Here is a 23,846-nt window from a genome sequence, read left to right as displayed (position 1 = left end):
GGGAAATATTGTATCATAAAAATATGTTCCACAGCTGGGTGCAGTGGCTCACGCCTGTAATCCCAGTACTTTGAGGCTGAGGCAGGTGGATCACGAGGTCAGGAGCTGGAGACCAGCCTGGCCAATATGGTGAAACCCTGTCTCTACTAAAAATGCAAAAAGTAGCTGGGCGTGGTGGCGCATGCCTGTAGTCCCAGTTGCTCTGGAGGCTGAGGCAGGAGAAGCTCTTGAACCCAGGAAGTGGAGGTTGCAGTGAGCCAAGATCGTGCCACTGCACTCCAGCCTGGGCAACAGAGCAAGACTCTGTCTCACTCTGTCTCAAAAAAATAAAATATGTTCCACTTTGACACAACCCATCTGTGTGTGTATGTGTGTGTGTGTGTGTCTGTGTGTCTGTGTATGTTGTAGCAGAAGTTGTGATTAAGACGCAGTCTTGTGCTTTGGTGGAAAACCACTTGCCGGCCCTATCGCAGTCAGTCTGAAGGAGAGGTGTAGCTTTGGGGAAGTCAGATTCCATTCTACCTGGCTGTTCCTTCAACCTTCTTCCTATTCTCCCACAATTTCCTGGTACCAGACTTCATCACCAAGTATACTTTTGTGAGTTTTTCTTTGGAGATGTGGGGTGGGGGGACGGGTAATATCTTTATTGAGATATAATTTATCTACCATGTAATTCATCCATTTAAAATACACAACAATTCGTATGTTTTGATATATTCTCAAAGCTGTGCAACCAATACCACAATGAATTTTAGAACATTTCCCTTACCCTACAAAGAAACCCCATACCCTTTTGCTGTCATCCCCAATTTATCCATTCACCCACATTTTTTTGTATATAGATTTACCTATTCTGGACACTCATATAAATGGAATCATGTAGTATTTATCTCTTTTTTTGACTGGCTTCTTTCATTTCACATGCTGTCAAAAGTTCAACCATGTTGTAACATGTATATGTATTTCATTCCTTTTTATAGACTTTTGTTTTTAAATGTGAGATTATAGTGTTCTGCTGCAGTGAAATCTAGTCCAGCTTTTCTTGGGGGTTCTGGGGAGGTGATGGGGTGGGGTGGGGACCACATCCAAATCCAACATTATAAAGCTCTTTGTTAATATAAAACATTTACCTTGTTAAAGAACTTTGCCTTTCTTACACATAAGAAAAAATAATTTTGTTACACATTTGTACCTAAAAGCAGGATTCAAATAACAGCCAGGAAGAAGTCCATTTATTTATTCATTTTTAACCAAAAAGCATATTTTTTATCTCATCCTAATTCTTAATATTCACAAATCAGAAATAAGAAATTGCCTTATTTTTATAAAGAGAATGCTGGTTTGTACCCAAAGTCTTGAGCTCTCTTGGTATCTTCCGGTATAATTTTATAGTTATGTCAGAAACTGAAAGATGCCTTGATATTTTTATTAACCAGTTTGAATTGAAACAGGCATTTTGTGAAGTCTCAGGGAGATCCCTCCCACAGCAGGCTTTTTCAGGTTTTTAAATAATCTGTTAGGAAGGAAGATTGATGGGTGCCACCAAAACAATTTAAATTATTTTATTTATCTAAAATTAAAGTGCATATTGAGATATAAGGCCTATTTCAGTCCTGATAGTCTGTGATTCATGTTTTTTTCTGTGTCTGCCTAGTGAATCCTTTAGGAATCCAATTACAAGGTGTCCCCAATATAATCCACATCATGACAGTTGTGAAACTTTCAAAAATGTTATATTTATCAAGTAATACACAAAACTAGAAGGTATAGACCTTATTTCAGGCAGAAAGATTTGAGAGATTCTTGTGGAAAGTTTTCTTTTAGGCAAAGCATTTCAGTCTTTCCCGCAAATCAGGTTTAATGTAAATTATATTTAATAGATTCTAAATTATTTTCCCATTTTTTTTTTCAGAAATATTTCTGGACTACTACCTAAAGAGTAATAGGCTTATAACATAAAGTCAAGAAACACTGAAAATTGAGCTTACTTGAAATTGTTTACTTCTTTATATCCCATCTTATGTCAAAGTAGAAGGCTGTCTTAATATCTTCCCAGCAAATCCCATAGAAGTTTCAAATTATTGAATCCTGTTCAGTATATTAATTAACTCAAGCTGCATTTATGAGCTAACCTGGTAGAGTAACATGAAAAGATTTTGAAACTATCAAACATTTCCAGTTTGACGTTCTGAGAAGAGAGTGTTTAAGTTTTATTTTCTGCCTTTTAAAAATACAGTCACCACAACAAATGGTGGCCTCTTAATGGTTCAAGAGAGGGAAATGTAGCAAAGGCATGATTTAGAAATACAACTGGGGGTGGAGCAAGTGTGCCCAGCCTTCCACCAGTGACTCACCAGTGAACCCAGTGAACTGCCAGCTGGAAATGCTGCTCCATTTTCTTAGATGTTTATATATGGAACAACACTGCTTTCTAAGCCCTTATTCTATTTTCTATGAAGGCCGTAACACCACCTGTGTGTGCACATGAGTGTTTGTGTGTATGTGAGAGAGATCATATGTATTTGAAAACTGTGACCATATATTTTGCTTTTACATGTAGCTTGTGCTGTGATGAACTTGGCAACGTACTTTGTAGAAACCCTTTTAAATTGGTAAAACAGTTCTGTGGAATTTGAGAAACATTAGATACTGACAGAAAGACTGGCATGAAACATACATGCACAGGGGAGCTGTCTGGAAATTGGTGAGGGTTGAGCCTGAAGCTTTGCATTTCCCCTCTCCACTGTTTTTAGCGGTGCTTAAAGGTAATATTTTTATTACAACCGTGAAATTCACCTTCTTGATGTTAAGAAACTGTCTGATGTAAAGAGTGGACAGACTTTTGAGGCAGCCAGGTGTATATCTATGGATTAGTGATTCCCTCGGGCAGGGTTTGAATGGGGATGTGCAGATCTTGCACACACACATTTGAGCCATGTGGTAGCATTCTGAAGAAGTTACTTAGAAGGGAGGACACTTATCGATCCAGAGAACTGTGTTTCTGAGTGGGGATTGGTAGAGAGGAGACTGAAGGAAAGCAGAAGTGTACTTCCCAGCCTCATGAGCTGCGTGAATGGCGGCTTTATTTGGAGAGCTGCGAGCCGTGGACTGCATGCATGCTTTCATCTGGAGGGTTAGGAGCAGACCGAGGGAAAACTGCCTGCTCTGAGCTAATAGTGAAATAACAAAAGTGAGAAGAAAGGACCCTGATTAGCTCAGTGAAATCCATTGTGGCATCTATTTTGCTGCTAGTGAAAGAAAAGCTTCACTTTCCCGTTTCTTCCTGTAGCTCTCCAAGCCTCCTTGGTAGACATCCAGGGCTCGGCTTCCCAAAGAAACTCCCTTAAAAGAAAGAAGCACCTGCTGCCTCCTTGATTGCTAAACCGGCTTATGATTTCTCCCACCATTCTGTGGGCTCCCAGAGCCCCGAAGGAGTGGAAGAAATACTGTCTTGGCTCATTTTGCTCCCATTCAATGACAGTTAAAAAAACATCACTTTGTTGGTTTGCTATGGGCTCCTGAGGTGTTCACTTCCTCAGTCACCAGTTCCCTAAGGCTAAGGCCTGCAGCCCCAATTGGAAAACTGAAGACACGGACCCATTGGGAAGCTCAGTGTCGGGACTTGGCTTTCTGGGGAAATTGCCTGGTCCTCATGTCCTGGCCCTGTTTATTCAGACAGGGAGAGTTCAGAGTGGCTGCGCCAAGAGAGTTGGCATGCCACATTGTAATTTACACCATCTATCTCTTTCTGACTCTCGGGCCTCTGGCAAATTGCATGTCTATGTGTTGGATTAGTTTGGAATTTAATCATGCATTATTTTCCCTCCAATTAAATTATTTATATATTTGATTAACATTTTCACTGCTGGGAAGTCAAATTTTCAATGAAACCACAAATAAACTTGTGCCCATTGAATTTCAGGCCAGCTTCATACAGGGCCAGTTCATCCACTGAATGTTAAGAATTCATTGCCTATCACTTTTCTTATCTATCTTGGATTTTGGTGAGAAAAAGAATTTTTTTTTTTTACTTAGTCCTAGGAATATGATGCGAACAGTGAAGTTTGGCCTAATGTATGCCCTCCCTTCCTTGGGGTACCTTTTATAGCACAGGATCCTGATTTTCAGTCCTTCCTACTGCCTTTTCTGTTCTCTGGCACTAGAACATACCTCCTTCTAATTTTGTATTCTCAGGCTTGAGGGCTCACCTGTTAGATGTTAGTATGAGAAGGAAACAGAGCTCATCCAGTTTGGGGGTTAGCAGTCAGTGGCCCATAGGCCAAATCCTGCTGCTTGTTTCTGTGCGGTCTATGAGCTAAGAATGGTTTTTATACTCTTTAAAAGTTGAAAAAAAGGTCAAATAATATTTTATGACACATGAAAGTTTTCCACATCCAGAAACGAACAGATAACCCATTCATTTAAATGTTGTCTGTGGCTGCTTACAGCGCCGTAAAGTCTCTAAAGTATTTACTATCTAGCTTTTACAGAAAATGTTTGCCAACACCTGATCTAATTCATTACTCTAATTTTGCAGATGAGAAAAGTAAGGTCCAAATAGGTGAATTGGTCTATCAAAGGTACACAAGTCATCAGAAATTGGTCTGGAATGCATCCTCCACTGCCCTCCAGCACTCTGCCTACCATGATATAGGCCCTCAGATGAACACTTGCTGCAGAGGGCAATGTATTTTTTTTTTTTTTTTTTTTTTTTTTTTTTTTTTTTTGAGACAAGGTCTTGCTCTCCCAGGCTGGAGTGCAGTAGTGTAGTCCTGGCTCACTACCACCTTAACCTTCTGGACTCAAGTGACCCTCCTGCCTCAGCCTCCCAAGTGGCTGAGACTACAAGCCCATGCCACCACACCCTGATTTTTTTTTTTTTTTTTTTTTAGAGAGATGGGGTCTGTCTATGTTGCCCAGGCTGGTCTTGGAGCTCTTGGCCTCAAGTGATCCTCCTGACTCAGCCTCCCAAAATATTGGGATTACAGGTGGGAGCCACCATGCCTGGCCCAGTGCAGCTTTTTAAAGGAAAGCAAATATTTAGAACACATGCACATGTGAAATCTGTGAGTTCTTAGAATTTTAATTTTCACTTGAAATCTAGTGCTAAGAAATATGTTAAGCTTAAAATACATTTGAGCTACTTAAACAGGCAGCAAGATGACTCCCTTTTTCCTTATAGCAATTGATTACATCCTCTGTGCAGCATTTAGGTAGTAAAGAAGAGGAAGATTGACTTGGTTCCCCACCCTCCTAGGTGTAGAATTTCATTTAAAGAAAAATAACTGTGGTCTCAATGCAAGTTTGAACTTAAGAGCAGTTCCAGAAAATTGCAAAAACATTATTAGTTGGGACTCAGGTCTAAGGGAGTGGGAAGGGAACATTCCCAAGATGCTAACCTTACTGAAAATGAGGTTGCTTTAAGGGCCCAACATAAGTTCCCCTCACCCCTCCCCACATGGAGAAAACACCAGGGTGTTCATGCTTGCTGACTGGCGTGGGATTTCCCACCACTCAAATTTCCACACATTGTCTCAGTAGCAAAGGTAGAAGAAGCTGGGCGCAGTGTAAATACAAAATGATTAGGATTTTTCCAGGCACTGCCCTCCTCCGCTGGTTGCCAGTTCTCCCTTCTCTGCTCAGTGCTGGAGTCCCTCAACACCATTGTAGGCAGAGTCTACACCTTCCCAGTCACTTAGGATTATTAAAGTGTCCAATTTAAACCTCCAGTGTCAGGTCCAATCCAGAGCCTTCCCTTCCCTGTCAGCAGCGAGGCACAGGCGTCAAGGGAACTGGCAGGCTGTTTGCCCTCCCTTTGCCACCTCATCTAAAGGAGCCGGGGCCTGGGAGTGCCTCCAGGAGATGGCTTCCCTTTCTTTCTAGGGTCCAGCTCCTCCAGTGTGTTGGATGAGACAGGAAAGGAAGAGATGAGAGTCTCTTTCTTTGCTGGCCACTGTTGGCACCTCCCTCTTAGCCACCCCTGCTTCCTTGAGTAGCACCAGGTATCCCTGATGCCCTCCTCCTCAGGGGCAGACATGCAAGCCTGGCTTTTCCCTGGGGTGTATGTGAGTTTTTATGCAGGGGTATACTCACTGCTGGAGCATGTGGTATGTGGAGTACTCACCACATACTCACTGCTAGAGACGTTACTGAGCACACAGCATTTTAGGTGAGCCCTGGCAAGCTAGCCCAAGCTTACCTACCCCACGGATGTCCACTTGACCCACAGAAAACTCATGCCTTCTCGCCATGCCAAGCAGTGGCAATCTCTCCCTGGCCAGTTCTCTGCTGCCATGCGTGGCCCTCACCCTGTTCCTCAAAGGCGCTAGGCTCTGTTCTTCTGCAGGTACTTCTGTGTCATCGGTCTGCTGTAGTGTCCCATTCTCCCACCCCATCCTTCCCTGCACACCCGGTGTGTCTACTCATCCTTCAGGTCCTGCTCTAAATGCTACTTCATTGGAGAAGCGGACCCTGATTCCTGATGCTGCACACTGACTTAGGATCCCATTACATGTTTTTATAACACCCTGTTATTTCCCTTCATAATGCCTATCACAACCATAATTGTATAGTAATTCAAGCCATGACCGGTTTCCCTCTGATAGACTTAATTCCTTGGGGACAAGAATCGTTTCTGTCATGTTCCCCAGCACAGTGCCTGGTGTGAGTGGCACCCAGCACATCCTCATAAAAGCATGAGAGAGAACAGGGAACTAATAAGACATGGATCCAGCCTTAAGCAGTTGGCTCAGCACAAATTGTAATTCAGTTTCCCAATTTTAACTTTTCCTTTCTTCCTCCTGTGTTCCTTCCTTATTCTTCCCATTCCTTCTGTCTCCCTCACTCTCTGCTTGCCTTCCTTGCTTCCTTCCTCCCTCCCTCCCTTCCTTTTTTGCTTCCCTTTCATGTGCATTAATCCAAGGATCCAAGCTTTATTTCCAATGACTTGGAAAATTAAACCAAGAGCAACTGTTATGGAGTGGTTTTGTGTGATCACTTATTTTTCTCCCGTTTGAGAATCCATAGAACTCCTCTGTAAGATGTGAGCTTGGTTTCCAACGCTGGGCTTCAGCACACATTTGGGAAAGCCCTGGTCTTGTGTATGGGCCACAAAGATGTACTAGAAGCAGACATGTGCAGATTGAACATTGTCCCCTGTCCAGAACATCTGTTCTCTTCCTATACCTGTGTGCATCATCATAACAAAACACTGACATGGAGCCTGGTTGGCTTTTCATAGGAAACCCACATGTGTTTACCGTGGGGTTGCTCCCCCACCACTGTGTCGTTTTGGAGCTTCTGATGGGACGCTGCCTGTCTCCTCGTGTGCTGCGTTGTACCACTGACTCTCTGCTGTTCATCAGATTTTTCTGAGAGCTCCTCCAAGGAGAGGAGATAGAGAACAACAATTTCTTTTCTCTGTCCTCACCCAGTTTTAAACTCCAGAAACAGCACAGAAAACTTTATTTTTTGTAAAACTTTTTTTTCCCTAAAGCGGTAGGCCATCTAGTGGAATAACTGGGAAAGGCCCACTCTGAGGGCAGAACTTCACCTTCAGACCCACAGCAACCACCGCTTTAGGAGCCCTGGACCCAGCAGGAAAGTAATGAGAGGTTGTGTCACTACCATTCGAGGCATGGAGCCAAAGGGAGCTTTCTCTTATTGAACGAAGTTTTTTGGTGATGTATTTCTATGTATACTTGAGAAGGTGGTCCCACAAGCCTTAAATTAAGGCAAATAAAGTGCAGAATCACCAGAAAATAAAGACCAACAGCATCAATCTAGAATACAAATGTCTTCAGTAGTCTATAGGTGGACATTGAAATAGTATGCTCAACCTGTTGAAATTGACCTTAATTTGATTCAAATTAAGAAGCTTCTCTTTCTTTCATGCTGCAATAGGTTTCTAATGGTTCCCAATTAGAATTAATCCAAGAAATTTAATGACTCTAAAACCTTGAATTGGTAATTCAGGGAACTTCATCTTTATATTGAAAACTGTATTAATAGAATTTTAGAGGTAGAAAGGCCCTTAGCAACTAGCGAATCCAGTCATTTATTTTCTACAAGAAGAAAACCAAGGCCCTGAAAGAGTAACTCATTTGATGATGACCACACAGTCCTCTTCCTCAGTATAATTCTTTTCTCTGCAGTTCTTACTCAGGAAGCAGTCTGACTAACCCTGAGCTAAAGTTTCGTTTGCAAGTGCTTTCGGTATTTTTGTTCCGGAATTGTGCGTGTCTGTGTGCCCTCCCTTTTTGAAGCCTGAGCCATGGTGCTAACCCATGGCCTAGCGCGTGAGAGCTAGAGAACACCTCTGCAGTTGTTTAGCCTCGATCGCCAGCCTTGGCAAGGAAAAATGACAGAGGTTCAGAAGAGTCAACAGTGGCTCACCCCATTTCATAACTAGCTGGTCCCAAACCTGGAATAGAACCCTACTCTTCAGATGGCCAATGTACTGTGGTATATTTCCTGGGATGTCAGGCTCCATCCCGGTCTTACCACTCCCGCTGGTTAGGAAGCATGCATACACAGTTAGCAAAAGCAAATTTACTTGAGAAGTGTACTAACTAGAATTTTTATAATCTGTAATATGGTAAAGTTATTCTTGTGGTCTTTAGGATTTTTAAGATTGGCGCATTTTCTTCTGTTGCCTTCAGTAATGATGAATACATTTCCATTTGATTTGTCTCTCTTTTTCCAAACCCCAGCATATAAATAACGACCATATTCATGGAGAGAAGAAGGAGTTTGTGTGCCGGTGGCTGGACTGCTCAAGAGAGCAGAAACCCTTCAAAGCCCAGTATATGTTGGTAGTGCATATGAGAAGACACACGGGCGAGAAGCCTCACAAATGCACTGTGAGTACAAAAGTGGGTGGCAGGCACATGTAGGTCCTTCCCCATATTCATAAGAGCTGTGCAAACTGATGACGCTAGCTCAGGGGAAACGTGGTTGGGTGGCGAGAGAAGAGGACTAGAGTATTGTCTGGTGATAAATGCCTGAGTGTTTGAGTGACTGAGTTGGACAGCGCAGCTCTGCAGAGTGGCAAGGGGGCAGTGGTGGCTGGCACTGGGAATGAACACAGGGTCACCCTGCTGGCCACAGCCCAACAGCTTATGGTACTATGGGGCTCAGAAGGCAAAGTGCCAGCGTCCAACTTACAGAGTTGAAGTTGACTTTTAAAACAGCTAATCCCTATACCAGATTTTAAAGTTTTCCCTTCCTTTCCTAGTGAGTCCTCGGGCATAGGCGTATGGAGTGGGACGGGGCTGCTGCAAGGCTGTGCATTCTTCATTGAGGTGCCCACAAGGCGCACTGGGCACGCTGAGCCCTGGTACTTTACATCTTAAAGGCCCTTTACAAACATGATCAAATTCCATGTCTTTGTATGGACACAAAGCTATATTAATGAACTTTGTGCTGAATCTGAAATCAGTGGGAATTTGAGGAGATCAATGAGCAGATAATGAAACCCATTGTCCACATTGAGGGGTCTATTAAAAAAAAAAAACTTCAGGACTTTTACTGGCACTGAAAACTCTTTATCTTGAACTGCACCAAGCTACATCTGAATCCCAATAAATGCAGAGTTTAGTGGACTTTTTGTTCCTGGGTTTTGAAAAGCTGCTGACCCTCGAAACGTCAGTTTTTCATCAACTTGGAGGGCGTGTTAGGCATAAGCTGCTGTTGCCATTGTGCAGAGTAATCCAGATTTACCTGTTGTCCTTAGTTTGAAGGTTGCACAAAGGCCTACTCGAGACTAGAAAACTTGAAAACACACTTGAGATCTCACACTGGAGAGAAACCATACGTGTGTGAGCACGAAGGTTGCAACAAGGCTTTCTCAAATGCCTCTGATCGCGCCAAGCACCAAAACAGAACGCATTCCAATGAGGTAAGCATCCTCAGTGGGCACGGAGTTTGCATAAGGAAACAAAAGAACCATCCCGGGGAAGGCACGTGGAAGGTGCAATGTGTTCTGTTTTGTTTTCCCCTTGGCCATTCCCAGCATGAGTGGGCTCCGCCCCTGCAGGTGAAGGCTTGGGCTTCCTAGGTGGGACTGGAAACTGGATCTTATTTGGAGAATAATAAGAGATGAAGAGGAAACTTCTTAAAATCCCTGTGAACTTACTAGTTTCATGTTGTTTTGAACTGCCACCTACTGGTCAAACAGTGGGAGCATTTAACTTGGAATCTGAGCCAGTCACTCTGCCCAAAATAGCAGGAATCCACGCAAAGGATGACCCCGTAAGCCCCAAGGATATATTAAGAAGTAGCATGTTGACAGCTGACAGCTTCCTGCTAAGTCATCCACTTTTATTTGCTTCCTCCAAGTGATATCTTCAAATGGTATTATATCAAAAGAGATCTTTACGGAGCAACCATTGGCTAAATGCAATTTTCAGACACTCTAAATTCCAAAGGATCTTGGAAAATGGTCTCAGAAACCCAGAATACTTTCTAGGCAGTTATTTAAAAAAACATATTGAGTAAAGCTTCCGGGTGGTTCCTGTTGTGTTACTGTTATTTTAGGTAGTTATCTCTGCTAAATTGTAGAGAGGCATAAGAATGAAAATTACTCCAAATTCATTGCTTATGTTTTAGTGCGCGTCTCCCTACAGACCTCCAACTTGGCCTTGGAGATCTAGCTCAAATTCCGGCTTGTCTATGAAACCTTCTCTTGAATATATCGCGAGATTAACAAAAGGACTCCTCGCATTCTGAGTAGAAATAGGATAGCTAACTAGAATTTGTTAACATGAGACATAGTTCAGCACCACAGTGTTTCATCAGTTTGCTTGAAATGTGTTAGAGAAGGAACATTGTGCACACATGAGACCTTGGAGTGGCTGTCATTTGATCTCACCAGCACAGGTCAAACCCATTCATGATCTTTCAGACGGAGAGCTGGGCAGAAAGAATCTTGATAGAAACAAAGTGAGCCATTCTGCTCAGTGGCCATTTGGCTTTCAGGTGGTCAAGATGGTTCTCACCATGTTTTCTTCAGCTGAAACTGACAGAGCAAAAATGTCCCTAAAGGGATTAACCACACTGTAAAAAGCACATTCACTCACAAACTCTCACATGTAAGTTCATATATACCAAGTTTTTGTGTGAAAAGATCATGGAAACTGGAGTTATTTGGAATCTCATTATTTTCTAACTGTTTGAAGACATTTTAAAGATGCCACATCTCCATTTTTTAATGTAAAAATGCTTTTACAGTATGCAGTAGCTGGAATATAATCTATTATACTAGTTTGTACAAAATTTTAGGGAGTCTAGAATAGACAGAAACATAGAGATAGAAAGTAGATTAGTGGTTGCCAAAAGCAGAGAGGAGAGGGAATAGCAATGACTGCCAATGGGTATAAGGTTTTTTTTGTTGGGGTGGTGAAGATATTCTGGAATTAGGTAATGGTGATGATTATACAATGTCTAGAATGTACTAAATGCCACTGAATTGTGCAATTTAAAGAGATTATTTTTATGGCATGTGAATTATATTTCAATTTAAAATTTTGAGGGATTTTGACTTAACTTAGAATGTATCTCATATATTTCATAGATTTGAGTTTAATTTTGACTAGACATTTAGTGGGCATTCGTTCCTGTAGATGTTAGGCCAATGTTCTTTCCTATTATTGTAGAGAAATTTGGACAGTGAGTATGTTAGGATCGGAATGCACACATGTAAAGATAATTACCAAGCCTTTTTGTCTTTTTATGGACCTAAAATATTTGTACCTGTTCATTTGCTTTAATTGTGGTGTACTTGAGCTTGTGTTCTTCTCCAAGGCAAAAAGTGCAATGTTGTGTGAGAGTTAAGTGTTTGTTATGAGATTAAAAAATAAAAGATATATTGGGCCGTAATGTCATTGACCACGCTTGAGCAATTTACTTAAATTATTAACCTTGATCATAAATACATAATTAAAATTCTACCCACATACATATTTACAAACAAATTATATTTCTCTATTCTATATGCAAGACTTTGGCCCTGTGTATGAATGATGGAGATTTTCAGACACATCAAAGTTAAGTTTGTCCAGGAAATCCAGATTTGTGCAATCTCACAATCCTAGATAAATCAAGTGATTTGCTTTCATTTATTTCCTCTCTTATTTGCAACTTCATTTATTCACTAAACAAATACTGATAGCTAATTATGTGTCAAGCCCTTTGCTGTTCTAAGTGTGGCAAGAAAATAATGGACTGGAACAGGAAGGGAGTAATTTCTGGCACTTCTCTGTCCCTCTGGCTGTCCTGCTCATTTAGGGCTGCTAGACCGACCATAGCTCTGACAGGACTTCTTACTCCAGATCACACAGCTCATATTTCCCTCAAAGATACTACTAAACAAGTTTCCTGAGCTCTGATTCGGTTGAACCTCCCTTTCTAGAAAGCTGCAATGGCTCCTGCTTTCCTGTAAGGAAACTTGAGACTCCCTAAGCTTGTGTAAGTGTCTGTTCTCACAGGGCCCAAGCTCGCCCCCTCTAGTCCTGACCTCTCACTATCATGATCATGAATGAAACATTCCAGAAGCTGGTGCTGTGGACTGCCATGCTTAGGTGCATAAAGTGGTTCTGCCACTGGACCTCTGCTGAGGACACTTCTTTTTGGCATTCCAAGTAAAATGACTCCTAATAAAAGCTCTGTGTATTGAGTGCTTACTATGTTCCATGCATCCTGGTAAGCACTTCATGTACATGATCTAATTTAACACTTACCAATAACCCCATGAGCTAGGCATTAAGCCCAGATATACAATCTTAATAACTGATGCCTTCCATGATTATCCCAGCTGAAAAATGATCCCTCCTCTGTCTATATCCTTACAAGCATTCACACTTTATATTATATAGATCATCTCATCTTCTTATTTTTTCCTATCAGATTTTGTATTCCTTATGATTAAATCTTGTTGTATGCAACTTTGTGCTTGCAGAATCTTGCACCTCAGTAAGTCTGAGAACATTTATCTTAGCCTTTAATTATATTTTATTTTAGTCACTGATCACAACAAAATTTGTGGGCAAAAGCTGTGTGAAAGGATATTTTGTTTATGTTATGTTGTTGTGAGGTATACATTTCCTGAACCTATTTTCTTGTGAATTTGTGGGTAGATAATGTGTATGTTCACACACAAGGGCACATGGGCACAGATGCACCTGTATGGGCTGTTGTTTCTGGAAGTGCAGGAGCTGACACATTTGTATCTCATTACACATTGGCTGCGTCCTTGGTTCTAAGCTAACCCATAATGTACATCCATATATTTATAGGAAGAGTAGCTCTCCAAACATGCAGGCTTTGTGCTCCCTCTCTCCTTCTGGTCTCCACACCTCTGCCCCACATATCCCAGTCTGCCTGCTAATGGAACAACCTGTCACAGGAATGCTGTGAACAAGCACAGGGCCCGTGTCAGAACACTGTAAGGTAATGGCACTAATTGTCAGAGCCAGTCTTTTGTCCCTAATGCATAGAATTTGATGTGCTCATCTTATTATATATATGCTGCAAATCACACAAGCTCCTGAATAGATGTAATTCATAGTTAATGGGAATCAATTCTGCCCAAAGGAATCTCAGGTTTGGAGGTGAAACCTCTCAGTTTCAGGATCTTTGCTTCACTGCATTAGGACATTTCAGCATTTTAGGTAGCACTCAGTCTGTTCTTGGGCTTTTAGTGAAAAAGCATCTTTTAGACATACATTCTACAAGACACAGCATCGTTTTAAATATAATAGGTACATTATAGTAATCCTGCTTTTCATGACGATTGCTTACGTAAAAGCTCATCCTCTGCTATACATAGATATAAATATATATTCATGAAAGCATCCTTGCGTATATTATAAGTCAAGTGAGCAAACTCACAAATCCGATGTTGGTCATGAGCCAAAGGCCAGCAGTTCTGTGATTTGAGAAAATAATCCGCTTATATAAGCATCCGCATAATGTTTTATGACTGTATCCTTAGGCTTGATCACTGACCCACATAGAAAATGAGATTAGCATGAAATAATTTATAGACCTTAGTTATAAATTCACTCAGGAGAAGAAAACAGACCAGAAATCCTGGTCCCCAGAACATCCGTCAGCCCTCTGTAGTTTATGATGAGAATTCACGGACAGTCTGTAACAGGGCTTTCCAATTTTGAAGAGCAGAAAGGGTCTGGCTATTTTGAGCCCTGAACATCCCCACACTTTAATGCTACCCAAAGGAGCACATTTTAGCGTCATCTAACATGGGAGATGCCATCGGCAGTTTCACAATTATGCCTATGCATAAATAGCACATTTTCAAAAAGACCAGAGTGATATTCGATCTTAGAACCAGGGCATCCATAAACAATTTTGTCACACAATCTCTTCTGAAAGGTGTACAGTCTTCTCCTGATTAGATGATGGGAGTATCTTTTAAGCCATCTTCCTTGTCATCGTCATCATCATCAGATATCTATTGAGTGCCTATTATGGCACCGTGGTACTTTCTCACTCACAGTATAAATGCTTCCAAGAACATCAAGGCAATTTACACATTCTTAGTTCTCCCTGAGCCTCTCTCTCAAGCCATAATGTATTAAAGCTAGATTCTATGGACATGGAACAGTGTTCTAACGGCCTTATTAGACTTAGTTCCTAGAGGTATCTGAACACCTCGAAGCCTTGTGAAAATGTTTTGAAAGGATTAAAAATGTAATGAGCAACCATAAAGGACTTTTGGGCTGGGGCATAATCTCCTTCATAACAGTCTCTTACCTCATTCTTGTGGCATTTGGCAGAAACCATATGTGTGTAAAATCCCAGGCTGCACTAAGCGTTACACAGACCCAAGCTCCCTCCGGAAACACGTGAAGACAGTGCATGGCCCAGAGGCTCATGTCACCAAAAAGCAACGTGGGGACATCCATCCTCGGCCCCCACCCCCGAGAGATTCCGGCAGCCATTCACAGTCCAGGTCGCCCGGCCGGCCCACTCAGGGAGCCCTCGGTGAGCAGCAGGACCTCAGCAACACTACCTCAAAGCGGGAAGAATGCCTCCAGGTGAAAACCGTCAAGGCGGAGAAGCCCATGGTATGTCATTCACTCGCCTTCTGACTTCACAGCAGGCCCAGGGTCATTTAAAAGAGCCAGGTAGGGCGCATAGAGGGACAGGACTTCCCGGTCCTCACTGTGTCAGGCCGTCTCTGATCTGAGGAGGCGATGAGGGCAGTGACCTGGATTGCTTACTTGAAGTTGATCAGCTCAGAAAAAGAGTTTCTAGGTTTCCTAACTGATTTTTAAAATTACTCCCAGAACCATACCACTGTGCCATGGAAGGAAGAAAGACACGACTGTCTCTCTCTCCAGCGTGTCTGTAATGTCGAAAATCATTCACTGACTCTTCCTGTAAACATGCTTTCTTTCTTCTTTGCCCTGGTGACCCCAAGGTAAATAAGCCATGGCCCATATTCTTCAGGGGTTTACAGTCCAGTGGGATAGACAGGCTGAAAAACAAATACCATGCAGTGTGATGGGGGCTTACACACAAGTCTGTGTAAGGAGGATTCAAGAGAGGGACAGACTGCCAGTCAGTCGGGGCAGAGGAGGCCATGGGATGGGAGTTCAGCACTGCAGAGGGAAGAGCTGAGGAGAAGGCGGCAGAGGAGGAGCACAGCGGTGGGAGGGGAATGGTGTAGCAGGGGTGAGATTTTTTGTTTGTTTTTTTGTTTTTGTTTTTTGAGGAAACCACTCCAGTACCAGTCTAGGGACTGGGTAAACTGGAGACCACTTTTGCTCTTGGGCCTGAACCAGCGAGGCAGAGCACAAGAGAAGGATCTGAAAGATTCAGTAGGCAACTCTTTCTGTTTGGAGACTAATATGACATGTGGGCTCTGCTACTCTTTCAGCTTCTTTCAAACCTCAGTTCGTGACTTCGCTTCATGAATGTGACTTTATAAAATACCTAAAAATTCCAAAGACAACAAGAAAAATTAAAAGAGTAGATAGTAGAGAAGATTCAGCCCATTTGGCCATGCATAGAATGGATTTAATTGTGCAAATATATTGGGTTCTGGGCTGTCACTCTAATCTGTGAAGGAAGTGTACCAGAGAGAAGTTTCATGCTCAGACTCCCAGATGCATGGAAACGATCAGGCCAACAGATTTATACTTAAAGTCAGCATTTTCTTAAAATTAGAGCAGCCTATCGGATGGGCAGCCTATGAATTCATGAGTGATGTTGCTGTATAGCAGTATGTGTGGGCAGGAAATAATGTACAGTCTCACCATTGGGAGGGTGAGAGGCTGTGTTTTAATGACTTAACTGAGTTTGTCTTTGAACTCTTAAGAGTCTTAGAGAGTGACATTAAGTCTGGCCAAAAATAACACAAATCGGCTATCCAGGTTTACCATGATTTCTCAATGCGTAGGTGTACTTTGCTTTAAAAAAGTATCTTAAAATGTTTATACATTATGATTGATCACTGTATTTTAATCAGTTCATAAGCTGTGTTTTATATACTTTTTTTTGGAGGGGAGCACATGTCTATTCTTAAAATAAAGCCTACCTGTATAATAATTGTAGAGAACATTCGACAGTTTACCCTCAAGTGTTTCACAAAACAAGGAAAGTTAATTTGCAGTCTTAGATTATGTCATGAAACTGATGATTTATGTTCTTGGGATATTCCAAGAACCCAGAATCTCTTCTACTTTTAGTGCGCATTCCTAGCTCAAGAAAATTATCATTTTCTCTTCAGATACCCATTGTTTAAAAAAGAAAATCGGTAGAAATAAAAGTTATAGCGATTTGGCTCAGCAACATTGAGATGCCCCAGTGTGTGAAATATTTTATAAAGTAATTCAATCATATTAGGTTGGTGCCAAAGTAATTGTGGGTCTTTTGCCATTAAAAGTAATGACAAGACCCACAATTACTTTGGCACCAACTTAGAACCACAGGACTAAAAGAAACCATAGAGATCAAGACTATGCCCATATTTTGAGGAAGCTGAGGCTCAGTGAGGTTAATAATCACATTTCCATAGCACATGTTACGTGTGTATATGCTCACACGCATTTAAAAGTAGGTATCTTCATAGACATGTACTTAATAAACATGAAATTTACATTTCTAGTTTTCTTTAAAACATGTCTTTGATTTGATCATCATGCTATAAATTAAATTATTTCTTCTTTTTTCTTATTAATGCAACATCTCTTCTGTCTAATGCTCCTAAATGTCTTGTTCTCACTTCCTAAGGACAGTGGGTAATAAGGTGAGGGAATTTTGGCTTCTCTGTCCTTTTTGTTTTGTTTTCATTTTTTTGACATTTACTTGTGTTAATTTTTCTTTAGTTTTTGTGGTTTTGTGATATCTTTGGTAGTGAACATTCCTCAGATATGTTTTCAAATACAGAAGCAATGTGTTTTGAACATTCAGCATGTGAAAAATGTGGAGTTAGTTGGTGAAATTCATTGTTCTATCTGTCTAGGTTTCCATAACAAATCACACTGGGGCCTACCAAGCAGATGTTCTGAAAGACTCCTTACTGTATTAATGCAAATTCATCCTTAGACCAGACGTGCACCACCTTCTTTGAGGAAGATCTGGCTTCATTTGTTGTTAGCAATGTGATCTCTATTTAAATGTGGAAGCTCATTGAAGCAATTTCCTAGTTGTGAGTGCATTTGTGCCTTATATGAAGTATGTCTGCCTGTGTGTTCACACAAATGCACAGGTTCGTGTTTGCACACACTCTGATTTCACAGTACAGAAGTAAAAGACATCCAAAGCTCTGGAAACAAGTACCTCAGGAAGGAGCAGGTGGTCTGGCACTCCAGCACTCTGCTGAGGCCAAAAATTAAGCAAGGCTTCACATACTCATGATCAAATTTGTGTATCTTATTTGGCTCTGCTTGGTTGCCCGGGACAAAGTTAGTGTACCATGCGGCACTCACTTGGAAAGTGTTCATTTGCTTGGGTGTATGTACCATGATAGCAGAAGAAGTGATCGGGTTCCAAAGGGAAGAGCTCTTCCTGGCGGCACTGTGCATTCCACCTGAGACTACAGTACTCTGTAACCGAGTGAGTGTAGTTATCTCTCCATAAAGCACTCTCCCTTTCGGCTGCTGTCAGTGTTTATAGTAACACTGGTGAAGGTGCTGCAGATGCATGGAAGTAGCCGGCCTAAGAGTCCAGGCTAGTTGCACCATTCACTTTGTGACTTTGGGCAGTCACTAAACTTCTCTGAACATCACTTTTCTTATCTGTACAAAAAGGATTCAACTGTTTATCAACCAGGACACCGCTGCAACTTCAGATCGAACAGTTCTGTGTTGTGTGACTGTCCTGTGCATGGTAGGCCATTTTATATAGTAATCCCCAGACATTGGGGCACCAGGCTTTCTACCCTGTATTTCCAGGAGCCCTGGGAATGAGAGGAGGCAGTACTTTCCCTGATTGAGGACCGGGTGGACTAGATTAAGATTCCATTATTTGCAGCATTGTCTTACAGAGTCTACTTGGTTGGGGTTAAGGAATCATTTCCTAATTCTCCTAGTGAACTGTTAGGGAGTACACTAAGGGGAACGGTGAAATCATTCTACAGACTCATGATGGCTGTGATCTGCAGCCTTTCTTTCTTTCTGAATATAGCATGAGCTTATTATATGATTGAAGTTTTACCTCTCTCAACTGCTTTTACTGACACCTTGGTTGAGGTTCTACAAAAGCAAGAAAATGTGGAAGGAGGGAGGAGAGATTACAAAGAGCTTGGCTAACCAGCCCTGAACAGCCTAGAGGGGCTCTTGTTGGAGGAGGTAATGTGTGCTGATGGCGCATATCTTACATTTATGTTCCAGCTGAGCAAAATGAACCTAAAGACTAAAACCACCTGGGATCATAATAATTGCTAACACCCTGTGAGCCAATTGCTATTATCCAGGTCTTTTTATACTTGTATGCTCTCTGGGCTTCACACTTAATTCCTGACAACAATCTCTGAAATAAACGGTCCCCGTTTTATAGATAAGGAAACTGAGGTTTGGAGTGACTAAGTAATATGCCCAAAGAATAAAGTGGTGGAGATGGGATTGGAACCGAGGAAGTGTGTTTGCAGAGTTGGCGATTGGGGCAGGATTCCATGGCTGATACCATGCCAATCACACTATAGCTAGCATTCTGTGCTGTCCGTTGCCTCCCAGTGCCCATCAGCCTGGTGGTCCATCCGTCATTTTGGCCAAAAGTGGCCAGCTCCATTCACCAGAGCGTAGTTTTTCTTCCCATTCAACCAACCAATGATCTTGAAGATCTTGATATGCATGAGCTCTCATTATTGGCTCGCTTTCCTTGACCCTCCCTGGTGACATTTCTTTCCTTTCCACTTGACCCCAACAGACATCTCAGCCAAGCCCTGGTGGTCAGTCTTCATGCAGCAGCCAACAGTCCCCCATCAGCAACTATTCCAACAGTGGGCTCGAGCTTCCTCTGACCGATGGAGGTAGTATAGGAGACCTCAGTGCCATTGATGAAACCCCAATCATGGACTCGACCATTTCCACTGCAACCACAGCCCTTGCTTTGCAAGCCAGGAGAAACCCAGCAGGGACCAAATGGATGGAGCACGTAAAACTAGAAAGGCTAAAACAAGTGAATGGAATGTTTCCACGACTGAACCCCATTCTACCCCCTAAAGCCCCTGCGGTCTCTCCTCTCATAGGAAATGGTGAGTTCTACATCAGACCATGCATCTGCTCAGGGATTTTTTTTCTGTTCTTTTAAATGCAGACCCTCAGTTTTATGTTTGCTAGTTTCTCCATTAGTCCTAAAATGATGCTGTAACCATCCGTTAATGTTGAGCCCATTCAAGTTGCCTTTTTGGATGGTCCATATTTTAAAAACAGCTAGGAACAGTATAATACTGAGAAAAAAAAAAAATGTGACTGTGCATGACTCATATTCTGATGGTGAAATCATAACTGTTAGATTAGGGTAAGGGAATGCCAGCAGTAGAGGCATCTGTGGTTGGAACTCTGTCTCTGGTTTTCAAAATTTAAAACCAGGAGGTTAGCAGCCACTTTTATTTATATTTACCCAGTTCAAGGAAAGTAAAAAATCCCTCCCCATTGTCAGTCCCCAGGTCAGTTTGTACTTCTGAGGTTACACTTCTGAGAGCACCTAAGGGGTGAAGCTCTGCCCTGCACCAACACGGGTGTTACCTGTTGATAGGATGTGTCATGAACAGGACACCCTGAGCGTGAATGTGAAACTCGTGGAATACCTTTGCCTGGGGACTTGCCTGCAACTCAAGCATTGTGTACCCATCACAAGATTCCTTTTGTCCTTGCACTGTGCTTGGGGAGGGGCCTCACTGAATTGAGGGAGTTGTTATTGTTTTGTTTAAGCCAGGCATCAGCAAACTATAGGCTGCGGCCATCTCCAGCCACCCCTGTTTTGGTAAAGACAGTTTCATGGGCACCCCGCCCGCCTGCTTGCTCACTGCTGTCTGTGGCTGTGTTGGGGCTACACTGCAGAGCGGAGTAGTTGTGAGGCAGGCAATGTGGCCTGGGACACCAAAAGTAGTTTCTAGCTGGCCCTTTACAGAAAAGGGTTGCTCATGCCTGGTATAAGTCATCCTGGAAGGGAATTTCTCCGCATGGTCTCTCCCTTTCTCTGTCTCCAGGCACACAGTCCAACAACACCTGCAGCTTGGGTGGGCCCATGACGCTTCTCCCGGGCAGAAGCGACCTCTCTGGGGTGGACGTCACCATGCTGAACATGCTCAACAGGAGGGACAGCAGCGCCAGCACCATCAGCTCCGCCTACCTGAGTAGCCGCCGCTCCTCAGGGATCTCGCCCTGCTTCTCCAGCCGCCGCTCCAGCGAGGCGTCGCAGGCTGAGGGCCGGCCGCAGAACGTGAGCGTGGCTGACTCCTACGACCCCATCTCCACCGACGCCTCGCGCCGCTCCAGTGAGGCCAGCCAGAGCGACGGCCTGCCCAGCCTGCTCAGCCTCACGCCCGCCCAGCAGTACCGCCTCAAGGCCAAGTACGCGGCTGCCACAGGAGGGCCGCCACCCACGCCCCTGCCCAACATGGAGAGGATGAGCCTGAAGACGCGCCTGGCGCTGCTCGGGGATGCCCTCGAGCCTGGCGTGGCCCTGCCTCCAGTCCATGCCCCGAGGAGGTGCAGTGACGGGGGAGCCCACGGCTACGGGCGGCGCCACCTGCAGCCGCACGATGCGCCAGGCCACGGCGTGAGGAGGGCCAGCGACCCCGTGCGGACGGGCTCCGAGGGCCTGGCCCTGCCCCGTGTGCCGCGCTTCAGTAACCTCAGCAGCTGCAACCCCCAGGCGATGGCCCCGTCCGCGGAGAAGCGCAGCCTCGTGCTTCAGAATTACACGCGGCCCGAGGGCGGCCAGTCCCGAAACTTCCACTCATCCCCCTGCCCTCCCAGCATCACCGAGAACGTCACCCTGGAGTCCCTGACCATGGACGCCGATGCCGACTTGAACGATGAGGATTTCCTGCCGGACGACGTGGTGCAGTATTTAAATTCCCAGAACCAAGCAGGGTACGAGCAGCACTTCGCGAGCACCCTCCCGGACGAGAGCAAAGTGCCCCACGGGCCCAGTGACTTTGACGCGCCCGGGCTGCCAGACAGCCACGCTGGCCAGCAGTTCCATGCCCTCGAGCAGCCCTGCCCCGAGGGCAGCAAAACCGACCTGCCCATCCAGTGGAACGAAGTCAGCTCCGGAAGCGCCGAGCTGTCCTCCTCCAAGCTCAAGTGTGGCCTGCGGCCCGCTGTGCCGCAGACTCGCGCCTTTGGGTTCTGCAACGGCATGGTGGTCCACTCGCAGAACCCCTTGAGGAGCGGGCCTGCTGGGGGCTATCAGACCCTCGGGGAGAACAGCAACCCCTACGCTGGCCCAGAGCACTTGATGCTTCACAACAGCCCCGGAAATGGCGCCAGTGGAAACACTTTCCATGAACAGCCCTGTAAGGCCCCGCAGTATGGGAACTGCCTCAACAGGCAACCAGTGGCCCCTGGTGCGCTCGACGGTGCCTGTGGTGCCGGGATTCAAGCCTCAAAGCTGAAGAGCACCCCCATGCAAGGGAGCGGGGGCCAGCTGAATTTCGGCCTGCCGGTAGCGCCAAATGAGTCAGCTGGCAGCATGGTGAATGGCATGCAGACCCAGGACCCGGTGGGACAGGGGTACCTGGCTCACCAGCTCCTCGGCGACAGCATGCAGCACCCGGGGGCAGGACGCCCCGGTCAGCATATGCTTGGGCAGGTTAGTGCTACCTCACACATCAACATCTATCAAGGGCCAGAGAGCTGCCTGCCAGGGGCTCACGGCATGAGCAGCCAGCCGTCAAGCTTGGCAGTCGTCAGGGGCTACCAGCCGTGTGCCAGCTTTGGGGGCAGCAGGCGCCAGGCTATGCCAAGGGATAGCCTTGCTCTGCAGTCAGGACAGCTCAGTGACACAAGTCAGACCTGCAGGGTGAATGGTATCAAGATGGAGATGAAAGGGCCACCGCATCCGCTGTGCTCTAATCTGCAGAATTACTCTGGTCAGTTCTATGACCAAACCGTGGGCTTCAGTCAGCAAGACACGAAAGCTGGTTCATTCTCCATTTCCGATGCCAGCTGCCTGCTACAGGGGACCAGCGCCAAAAACTCTGAGTTACTTTCCCCAGGTGCTAATCAGGTGACAAGCACAGTGGACAGCCTCGACAGCCATGACCTGGAAGGGGTACAGATTGACTTCGATGCCATCATAGACGATGGGGACCACTCCAGCCTGATGTCAGGGGCCCTGAGCCCAAGCGTCATTCAGAACCTTTCCCATAGCTCCTCCCGCCTCACCACGCCTCGGGCCTCCCTCCCATTCCCAGCGCTGTCCATGAGCACCACCAACATGGCTATAGGGGACATGAGTTCTTTGCTGACTTCCCTAGCGGAAGAAAGCAAATTCCTTGCAGTTATGCAATAGGCTTTAGGAAAAAGGGACTGCAACCAACGTAAATCAATAGGAGTTGAAGAGATTAAGCTGACTTTGTTTTGGCTGTTTTTTTAGTTCTGTATGTATTTTAACAATCTCATCTCAGTACCTAACTGAGATGTGTTTCAAATATATTCCTTTTATGGAAAAGGACTCTGAAAAACCCTAAAGTATTCTAGGGAGAAACTGTCTTCCATTTCAGTTTTGAATCAGTATTGTTACACTCAAAACACTCTCTTTTTTAAAAAAAAAAAAAAAAAACAAAAACAAAAAATCAAAACTGTAAGCCCCACCCCTTTTTAGTAAACCTATGTAAATGTGTGATGTGCATATTCTTCTTTCTTTTAGAAGAGCAGTCAAATTAAAGGATTTGACATGTTTTGCTGTTGCTCAAAGGAAATAGGAGTTGGTGTGCTTGTGACCAAGGGGTTACACTTCCAGATTTTAAAATTCTCCTTTACATGTGCTCAGTGTTTTGTTTTGTGTTTTGGTTTATGTTTTTTATTTTAATTCCCACACTGGGCACAAGAATCAGAATATGGATAGTGAGTTTAAGAATCTTTTGTGGGTGCACTGTAGCATAGATGACAGAATATTGATGTTTTCCCCATCCCCAATTCAGTTCAGGGCATACTTTCCACAGTTACACAGAAATGGGAATGCGGGGCTCTTGTAAATGAAATAGGCGCTCACAGTTTTGGTTTTCAACTCTTCATGTCTGTAAGTGTGTTTTGGGGGAGGCTATGTCTGTATGGTCGGTTCTTATCACATTTGCCTCTCCTCCCACTACCTTCATGAGCATTTAGTGCTGTTTAGCACTGCAGTTAAAGAGAAGGGACTGGCAGTTG

General features: G+C 44.0%; 1 protein-coding gene across 2 annotated transcripts in view; it reads left to right on the top strand.

Moving 5' to 3' along the window:
• The window catches only part of GLI3 (GLI family zinc finger 3), a 262,787-nt gene extending 239,547 nt beyond the window's left edge, over window positions 1–23,240 (top strand). Inside the window, exons 10-14 of one of the 2 annotated variants that reach the window (XM_023226448.1) lie at window positions 8,712–8,861; window positions 9,734–9,898; window positions 14,796–15,086; window positions 19,393–19,720; window positions 20,678–23,240. In XM_023226448.1, the coding sequence (XP_023082216.1) occupies window positions 8,712–8,861; window positions 9,734–9,898; window positions 14,796–15,086; window positions 19,393–19,720; window positions 20,678–22,989 (3,246 nt within the window). In that variant the 3' untranslated portion in view covers window positions 22,990–23,240. The remainder of the gene's footprint in view (window positions 1–8,711; window positions 8,862–9,733; window positions 9,899–14,795; window positions 15,087–19,392; window positions 19,721–20,677) is intronic. The other variant, XM_023226445.1, reaches the window with a different exon arrangement.
• The last annotated feature ends 606 nt before the right edge of the window (window positions 23,241–23,846 follow it).

This window comes from Piliocolobus tephrosceles, chromosome 8 (genome assembly GCF_002776525.5).
Source record: "Piliocolobus tephrosceles isolate RC106 chromosome 8, ASM277652v3, whole genome shotgun sequence".
Lineage (NCBI taxonomy): Eukaryota > Metazoa > Chordata > Mammalia > Primates > Cercopithecidae > Piliocolobus > Piliocolobus tephrosceles.
Note: the sequence above shows the minus strand (reverse complement) of the source record. Positions and strands in the feature narration are given on the sequence as shown.